Source organism: Bison bison, unplaced genomic scaffold, assembly GCF_000754665.1.
Source record: "Bison bison bison isolate TAMUID 2011002044 unplaced genomic scaffold, Bison_UMD1.0 scf7180017864471, whole genome shotgun sequence".
In the NCBI taxonomy this organism is placed as follows: domain Eukaryota; kingdom Metazoa; phylum Chordata; class Mammalia; order Artiodactyla; family Bovidae; genus Bison; species Bison bison.
The window spans coordinates 29254745-29264839 of NW_011495032.1; the positions used below are offsets into that span (position 1 = coordinate 29254745).

The 10095-nt window shown below is 42.9% G+C and overlaps 1 protein-coding gene across 1 annotated transcript in view; it reads right to left on the reverse strand.

Annotated features, from left to right (window-relative positions):
- Positions 1-10095, reverse strand: part of MDH1B (malate dehydrogenase 1B, NAD (soluble)) — a 32006-nt gene that overhangs the window by 18146 nt on the left and 3765 nt on the right. The window contains exons 2-5 of the mRNA XM_010861052.1: positions 7772-7884; positions 4234-4368; positions 3904-4046; positions 1556-2052 (exon numbers count right to left, since the gene is read on the reverse strand). Coding sequence (XP_010859354.1) covers positions 1556-2052; positions 3904-4046; positions 4234-4368; positions 7772-7884 — 888 coding nt within the window. The remainder of the gene's footprint in view (positions 1-1555; positions 2053-3903; positions 4047-4233; positions 4369-7771; positions 7885-10095) is intronic.

Sequence of the window (10095 nt, forward strand, 5' to 3'; positions counted from 1 at the left end):
GTGAAAAAGTTGGCTTAAAGCTCAACATTCAGAAAACGAAGATCATGGCATCTGGTCCCATCACTTCATGGGAAATAGATGGGAGACAGTGCAAACAGTGTCAGACTTTCATTTTTTGGGCTCCAGTGTCACTGCAGATGGTGACTGCAGTCATGAAATTAAAAGACACTTACTCCTTGGAAGGAAAGTTATGATCAACCTAGATAGCATATTCAAAAGCAAAGACATTACTTTGCCAACAAAGGTTCGTCTAGTCAAGGCTATGGTTTTTCCTGTGGTCATGTATGGATGTGAGAGTTGGACTGTGAAGAAGGCTGAGCGCTGAAGAATTGATGCTTTTGAACTGTGGTGTTGGATAAGACTCTTGAGAGTCCCTTGGACTGCAAGGAGATCCAACCAGTCCATTGTGAAGGAGATCAGCCCTGGGATTTCTTTGGAAGGAATGATGCTAAAGCTGAAACTCCAGTACTTTGGCCACCTCATGTGAGGAGTTGACTCATTGGAAAAGACTCTGATGCTGGGAGGGATTGGGGGCAGGAGGAGAAGGGGACGACAGAGGATGAGATGGCTGGATGGCATCACTGACTCGATGGATGTGTCTCAGTGAACTCCGGGAGTTGGTGATGGGCGGGGAGGCCTGGCGTGCTGCAATTCATGGGGTCGCAAAGAGTCGGACATGACTGAGCGACTGAACTGAACTGAACTGATCCTTACAAACCATTACCATGTGCCACACACTCCTCCAAGCCCTTCTAAAATGCTATCTCTTTGAGTCTTGGCATCAATTCTAGGAGGTAGGTGGTACTCACATCCTGATTTTATGGGTGAGGAAATAAAGTACAGTAAGGTTAAGTGATTGCCCTAAGTCACACAGCTGGGAAGTGGGGTGGGACCATTTTAACAGAGCCCTGAATATGTTTTAAAAAACACTGATGACCTTAGATAACTATTCTCATGGGGGAAAAATTGAATATTAAGTTTCAAATTACTACTTGAAAAATAGGAATCTTATTAAATATTTGTTTCTTAACTTTTATAATGATGTTAAAAGATCAGCTAGTCATAAAAGCTAAAGAGATCAAACCAGTCAATCCTAAAGGAAATCAACCCTGAATATTCACTGGAAGGACTGATGCTGAAGCTGAAGTTTCAATACTTTGGCCACGTGATGCAAAGAGGTGACTCATTGGAAAAGCCCCTGATCTTTCCCCCTGGGAAAGATTGAGGACAAGAGGAGAAGGGTGTGACAGAAGATGAGATGGTTGGATGGCATCACTGACTCAATGGACATGAGTTTGAGAAAACTCAAGGAGATAGTGATGGACAGAAAAGCGTGCATTTCATGGGGTCACAACAGAGCTGGACACAGCTGAGCGACGGAACAACAACAAAAATTAAAATGTTTGCACAGTGCTGAAATCACACAATCAGAAATTCTTGGCATCTGTTCCATACTTTGATATCCTGACTGATTTTAGAAGGGGACAGGTTCTTCCTGGAATCTGCTGCTGGGATATCTGTTAAAAACCAGACACGGAAACTTGAGCTCACTCACATGAGGGAGTAATTTTCAGTTTCCTGGCCAGTGCTGCCTTCGCTTGGCCTTCCACACCCAAGGCCACTGCGATAATATTGCGGGCAAAGGTTGGGGCATATTTCATAAGCAAAGCTGTTTTGAGATTCACAAAGGTTTTCCCTCCCACAATAATTTTGGCAAAATTGTGAGCATTTTTCTCAATCAAGGATCCGTAGAGCTGACACAGAGGAGCTCTGCTGCGAATGCAGTCTTCCAGACTGCTTATCTCCTTGTCCACGTGGTCATCCAGGATGATGATCACGTGGGCCCCATGGAAGGCCTCTTCCGCTTGGGTGCAGATGGACACACTCTGGAGGCAGGGTGACGCCAGGTCCTCAGCCTCTTGTTTGTGGCTTATGAGTTTTTCTTCTGTGTGCTTATTGTCAAATAGGTTTATGCTGATTTCCATTTGTGGTCCAAACACTTCACCACTTGTCAAGATGGGAATTAGATGGTAGCAGGCAAGAGATGATGCACTAATAAAAATGGAAAACCAGATTATGAATGGGTAAATCTTGGGCTCCTTTTCAGGCTCTATTCTTAACAGGTATTTTTCTACATGTGGATTAATACTTGATTAGTATCTTAAATTGACATACACAGCTGCACAGATTTTTTTAAGGCCAGGAATCAAAAGTAAAACAAAAAATTTCTCACTGCTAACTTCTTGTTTTGGTTATCAGAAAACAATCCCAAGGTAAGAAGTGTACTTGTTTATAAGGCTTTTCCAATTAAACAGAATAGGCAGAAAGCAAAATTTAAAAGAACTGTCATGTTACTGTAATTTCATGTTTGAAAGTGTGAAAGTATTAGTCATTCAGTTGAACACAGGCAAGGTGTCATGTATCTGTACCCACAATTCAGCCAGTATTTGAGTACTCTATAGCTCGGCTGATAATGAGAGCCCTAACGACCTCATTATCATTAGGGGACTTCAGGAACACATCTGGGCACTTTTGGTTTTCATTCTGGATTTGGAGAGAGCTGCAATGGGGTTTTCAAGAGCGTCTGTACCATTTTAATCCTTTAAAAATATCTAAAGCAGATGAAATATTAAATCTGGGTGTTTGGTTCATGTATGGTTATTACATCATTTTCAGTTCTTTTAGCATTTTGAATATTTCATAATAAATAATTTTTCAGCTGAGTATGTATATTAGGATACACACATAAGCAGTAAGAAGGGCAGTGTGAGAGACATTAAGCAGTGAGGAAAGGACAGGGAGAGATATCGTAAGATGGACAGCAAAAGAAACAGAGAGAGACAGAGTGCAGAGAAAGAGAGAAAAAGCAATGACAAACATTAAATGTGTCCACCCAGCACTGACAGCAAGAGTGATGAAAGTGAGAAAGAGAAAAAGAAAGAAGGGGCAGGAGCGAGAGGAGGGGAGGTTACAGAGAATGAGTGCATCGGGAAGACCCAAGGATGAGGACGGTGCTAGCACGTGTGGGAGAGGAAGAAGGCAGCAGTCAGGAAGATGGGGGAGAGGGGAGAAAGGAAGGGGAAGGGAAGGATGGTATGGGGACAGACAGCAAGAGACACACAGAGAGAGGGCAGGAGGGCTGGAGACAGTTACGCAAAGTAAATATCTTTGCTATAAAGCTGCTTTTAGATTCGGTATGTATGTGCATTACATGCATATTACATACACATTAAAACTATATGTAGTCTAGAACTCATGGTGGTGATTTAGTCACTGAATTATGTCTGACTCTGTGTAACCCCATGGACTGCAGCCCACCAGGCTTCTCTGTCCACAGGATTCTCTAGGCAAGAATACTGGAGTCGGTAGCCATTTCCTCCTCCAAGGGATCTTCCCGACTCAGGGATCAAACCCAGGGCTCCTGCATTGCAGGCGGATTCTTTACTGACTGAGCCACCAGGGAAGCTCTAGAACTCATATATGGGGCTACATTAGGTGATATGTATGCATATACACTCTTGCCTGGAGGAGCCTGGTAGGCAGCAGTCCATGGGGCCGCGAAGAGTCGGACAGGACTGAGCGACTTCACTTTCACTTTTCACTTTCATGCATTGGAGAAGGAAATGGCAACCCACTCCAGTGTTCTTGCCTGGGGAATTCCAGGGACGGGGGAGCCTGTTGGGCTGCCGTCTATGGGGTTGCACAGAGTCGGACACGACTGAGGCGACTTAGCAGCAGCAGCATGCATATGCATATACTGTGTATCTGTAATAGTGCTCTACCCACATACAAATCTCACACTTGACATTCAGATATTCTTCCATCATATAATTAATTCCACATCATTTTTCCTTTCTAACATAAAAAGCCAGTCTCACAAATCCTGGGATTTGACGGTCCCACCTGGTGATCCAGACCTGCAAGGGGTTAACAAGACCTTTCAGGGATTCCTTTTCCAGCTCTTTTTCTATATGTGTCCCCAGGTTTTCTTGAGCAACTCTCTTCATCAGCTCAGTTGTCATGCTAGAGGTGACACCATAGTAAAGCTAAATATTGGGAAAGAAAAAAATCAACACCAGGATAGCTGAAAATGGCTATAATGGAAAGTTCTTGTTTCAAGCCCAAATAGAGTAAAAAGAGAGTTGAGAGGATACCTTATAAAGAAAGACGTTTGAAAAATACAATAATAAATCAATAATGTTTTAGACAGATAAGTCAACTTAATTTTTATACCTGGGCATGTTCTAGGAACTCGTTATATCCTCCCAAAAGCAAACCCTTTCCTCCACGATCCAACAGCTCTCTCCAGATGATAGGGGACTTGTTGTGACTCCACCTATTCTTTTTGCACAAATCTTTCAGCCACTCCTATGGAATGATATTGTCCATGAGAAGTCACACATTGCATCTGTCTTAGAATTCAATTCAGGAGTTCACACAGTAAAGTTCTATTTTTTTTTTTTTACCACCTCTGTGTATACATAATAAAATTTAGATATCTTTAAACTGTAAAATACAAATATAGAAATAGTGATGAGTTGAGTAACAAATTAATAAGTAAGAAAGAACATTCTTCAAATTCATTGACCAAATAAGGGTATTGAAAGTTGAGCAGACCTGAAGTGCAAGTGTTTAGCTTAAAATAGAAGCTAAATTTTCTGACTCAAATGGTCTTTTGTATGAGCTGTCTCTGGTCTTAGGGCCACATAAATTTGATATTGCTTTTGAAATATGTGAGTATAGTTTATATTTTTTAGACTGAATTAATGAGCTAAAATTATCTGGGGATTTCTGATATTTACTGAGAAAAAGTTTAAATCATCATTATCTGGTTTGCACACACCAGGCCTTCCAATGACAGTACCTGCAGAGAGAAAGAGCGCAACATTGCTACAGGTATAAACTATGTGGCAATATTCTTGCCTTTGGAGGTGTACGTAATGAGGCTACCTTATAAATAACATCTTAGAAATGAATTTCCCTTGTTGACGTTTTCACCATGATGAGTCCCCCATGGTCCCTCCAGCTGCAACCCAGGCTCAGCAGTGAAGTACTGGGAATCTGGAAGAAAGGGACTCTACCTCAAAGGCCTTCAGCAGCAGGCCGGGTATGGGGATGTCCTGGCAAGAGCTGGGAGAGTATGTATAGCACTGGCCCCTGAGGGAGCTGAATCAGGAGTGGAACATAAACCTGGATGAGAGAGTTTGCCGAAGCGAGTCACTCTTCTATGCAAGAGTGCACCCTGACAAAGATACACTCAGAAGAGTGTGCTAACACGTTGCTAGGACGGTTCTTCAAAGCTTTGAGGAAGGGATGAGACAAAACGGAAATGCCAGAACTGTCAGGAAAGATCATGGAAGAAGGGATGAAAAAGCTTAGAAAAAAATGGGCTCGTTACAGTGGATATGTTACAATGGAGGGCTGGAAACTCACTAGCCCGCTGTGTCCTCTGGAAGGGCCTGGAGGACACTACATTCACCAGAGTGACAAGGAATGCACCCATGAGAAGCGTCTCAGCATCACTGAGAAAACCCCGTGTGGCTGTCATTTCTGGGCCATGGTTGTTAAAGGTTACGCTGTTATAGAAGAGCTGGACCCCCTAGAAACTGGGATGATAGAATTCTGAAATAAAAGAAGACGGGACAGTGCCCACCAGAGAACGTCTACTGTCAAAGAAGCACTAAGCAACCCCAGCTGAAGGCATAATGGAGACATGAAAAAGTTATGCAACGGCCCAAGAAAACAAGTTATCACTCAACAGAGCTAATGCAGCCATTGCTACTGCCATTAATGCTGACTTCCTGTTAATGGCACTATCCCAAGAGGTGGTTGTAGTCTGATTACATTGGATCCCTCTTCCCTGGAAAGAGAAGGGATTCATCTCGATTTTAATCAACATATATTCTGGGTAGAGAATTGCCTTTATTGTTTATAAGACTTTGGCCAGCACCCTGTTCAACACCTTTGAAAATGTTTAACCTGAGTCTGGGTAAGCTCCGGTAGTTGGTGATAGACAGGGAAGCCTGGCGTGCTACAGTCCATGGGGTCACAAAGAGTCAGACATGACTGAGTGACTGAATTGAACCTACCACATGGTTCCTGCATAACATCACTTTGAACCAAGAAGCCCACTGCAGAGGAAAGGATGTACGGCTTTGGGCACGTAACCAGGGGCTCCACTGGCCCTGTCATGTATGGTACCATCTAGCAGTGCGATTAGGGGATGGAACAACCCACCGAAGGTGCAGGCACCAGCTGAGAGACTGATACCTGCACACCTTGGTAGTGGCTTGCTCAGTTTTTTTGGCAAATGGACAAGCACAGCAGTCACATCCTGAAAAAGGAATTGACACGAGGGCTTGGGCCGCTAAGGATACAGGTCTGAGTCACCACACCTACTAAGTCACGTGGATCTGCAGAGGGTGAGGGGGCTCCACAAAGGCTAGAAGAGGAGAAATGTGAGGAGCATCAGTTATGGTGCTGAAACGATGTGCAGTGGAGGCTACTGTCATTTAACTAAACTTCGACAGAGGATGAGATGGTTGGATGGTATCACCGACTCAATGGACAAAAGTCTGAGCAAACTCAGGGAGACAGTGAAGGACAGGGGAGCATGCTGTGTTGCAGTTCCTGGGGTTGCAATGAGTCAGAAATGACTTAGCGACTGAACAACAATAATTCCTTATAAAGTTAACCAGAATTCTGGAAGAGCTGTTCCCAGATAGTGTGAAACTTACTATATGGAGCATGTGGATCCAAAAAGGTACAACTGTTGAACTAGCAAATCCTGTCACATGTCGTCCCTATTCCTCCTTCGTGACCAAGGCACTCATGCCCTCTGTCACCCGGTATATTGACTACTGATGTTTCAGTGTTGAGTATCTCTCTGGAAATTGACCTCAACCAAAGGATGTTCCTTTGCCTAAGGTTAAGTCTCTTCCCCAGGGCAGCCCACATTGGCTGTTGGAGAATAGAAACCTGGCCCCCTTGCTGATTCTGGGGGGTATCTCTGAAGGGTCATACCAGCTTTAGAGTTCCCTGTAGGGCCAGCTGAGCTCCCTGTCAGTGCTGTGCATGCCTGCTAAGTTGCTTCCATCCTGTTCGACTCTTTGCGACTCCATGGACTATAGTCCAACAGGCTCCTCTGTCCATGGGATTCTCCAGGCAAGAATACTGGCATGGATTGCCCTGCCTTCTTCAAGGGGATCTTCCTGACCCAGGGATCAAACCTGCATGTCTTTTGCCTCCAGAATTTGCAGGCAGGTTCTTTACCACTAGTGTGACCTGGGAAGCCCGTTACTGCTGTAGGGCAGTTTAACTTCTCCCACTGCACAATCCTGCCACCTTCGTTCTTTCTCAGGATGCTGTTCCCAAGAGTACACCCCAGTAAAGGAAACTCCTTCACCTAAATTTCCATCTCAATTCAAATGAAGGTCATGTCAAGTAAACAAGTCCCTCATGCCATTAGAAATCAATATGAAGGAGAATTGAAAGTTAAAGAGTACATACAGGCTACATGGATTCTTATAGGAGAAAGAACAGCCAAATTTATTCTACTTACTGATTAGAGCCTCATTTGTCCTACTAGGCATTAGGAAGAAATATGAATAATGTTTTCACCCCGAGAAGTAGGGATTTATTAGTATCAAAATATCAATAGTACCTGAACATTCAATACTGGAAAGCTATCTGATACACTAGCTAATATTTAATAAAACCAGAGCACACTTTTATGTGTACGTGAGTTTAACAAACTATAAAGGCCTCTTACCTCCCAAATATCAGGATGTTGTGTAATTTTATGTATTCGGAAATCAGGAAGATTCTTTTGTAAATAATCTGCCAGAAGTTCTGCTTTCGCATAATATGGGCAATCAGCTCTACCTAAAAGAGTTCAAATTAGCAACATTTTCTTTCATTACATGGAAATTATCATGTAGTCCCAAGCATTTGTCATATAATTACGGAATTAATCACACAGTTACAATATAATTTATATAGAGTTATAGCTTAAACTGTCACCACATAAACTTTTGATTTTTCTTATATTGGCAAAATAAAATGAATTTCATAGGAGAGCAGAATCATAAGTAATAAAATGTAGAAAGCAAAAAAAGACTAAAGAATATTTATTGTCCTCCAGTTCTATTTTAGACCTCAGATCCTCTAAGAGACTGCCAGGTTACTAATTAAGCATGAACTGCTAATAATGAATGACTCATTAGCAGCAACAAAAAGGCAAAGTGTAAAGGGAGGAGTGGTAAAATCACTGGAGGATCTGATATGTGTGGCAGGAATGCTGTGGAAAGTGGAAGTGGAGGGAGAGAGAAGAGTCTAGAGTCTGGGATAAGTTTTTGGCGTGGGTAGGTGATCCTGACCTTACTAGAGAAATTGTTTGTGTTAAGGTTCAATTATAGCCAAGTGCAGTTGGAAATGTCTGTAGTATATCTGAGTGGATATGACCATCAGGCAGCTGCATATTCAAATCTGAAGAGAAGGCCTCATGTAATGGCTTAGGATATAGATTTTGCAGTCATCAACATAGAGAAAGTGACAGCCACTAAAGTGGGTGGGATTGAATGGATGTCTGGGGCAGGGGTCAAGGGCAGCACTCTCTCTATGGCATTCTTCCCTGGTTACTCCCAGTCACCAGTTCTTCAACCTTCTGGTGACTTCTAAGTCGTCAATTCCTCTCAAACTCCCCCATTAGCTTCCCTGTCTAGTTCAAATCCAAAGCTCACTAATTCAGACCACTCTCTGGCTCTTGTCTTAAATTCTCTTGCCTCACTGTGCTTCGGGCAAATTAGCCCTCACCCTGGATGAGCCCAGTAATCTGCCTTTTCTGTGCCTGAGTTCCATGTACTTGGCATCCCTGGATAAACATGGTAGAACAAAGCAGAGGAGTCATTATAAATTCATGGTCACCAGTCTCAATTGGCATCACCAACTCATGGACATGAGTTTGAGCAAGCTCCAAGAGTTGGTGATGGACAGGGAAGCCTGGCATGCTGCAGCCCATGAGGTCACAAAGAGTCGCACACGACTGAGCGACTGAACTGAACTGAGTCTCAGTTGGCTCCCAACTCTTTCTGGAGATCCCTCTGTTTCCCTTAGCAGCACTCTCTTCTGTTCTCTACAATTACTATTACAAACTTGGCCTACTTCCTTCTCTCCAGTATTTTTCTGCGATATCAGAAGACAATAGAAAATTCTGCTTTCTACTTTACACAAACTAAACCAAATCATACAAAAAGGCATCAGTTGGGAAATCCCTCAACCTCCTGCCATCAAACCTATCAGCCTGTCTGTGTTTAGACTCATTCTTACCTTCTTCTATTTGATGGAAGAGGGGTTCTACCTTCCGTCCAGGTCTAAACTCACCACTTATGATCTGAACACCACCCCTTTCCATTTCTATTGGTTATCTCTCTAACATCTTAGTTCTGCTTCTAATGGCCTGTTTCCATCATATTTAAATATACTCATTCTATTTAAGTTTCTCCTGTCCTAAGAAATAAAAAGCCAGTGACTCCCCTTAGCTATTGCCTCCTACCTGCCCTTTTCTATTAAAGCTTTTTGAAGCAGTTCTTTACACTTGCCACCCCCAGTTCCTCACTTCTGTTTCTCATTCCACTGAAATCTGGCTTTTCCTATAATTCTTTAGAAGGTCACTGAAAGAGATGGGAATACCAGAACACCTGATCTGCCTCTTGAGAAATTTGTATGCAGGTCAGGAAGCAACAGTTAGAATTGGACATGGAACAACAGACTGGTTCCAAATAGGAAAAGGAGTACGTCAAGGCTGTATACTGTCACCCTGTTTATTTAACTTATATGCAGAGTACATCATGAGAAACACTGGACTGGAAGAAACACAAGCTGGAATCAAGACTGCCGGGAGAAATATCAATAACCTCAGATATGCAGATGATACCACCCTTATGGCAGAAAGTGAAGAGGAACTAAAAAGCCTCTTGCTGAAAGTGAAAGGGGAGAGTGAAAAAGTTGGCTTAAAGCTCAACATTCAGAAAACGAAGATCATGGCATCCGGTCCCACCACTTCATGGGAAATAGATGGGGAAACAGTGGAAACAG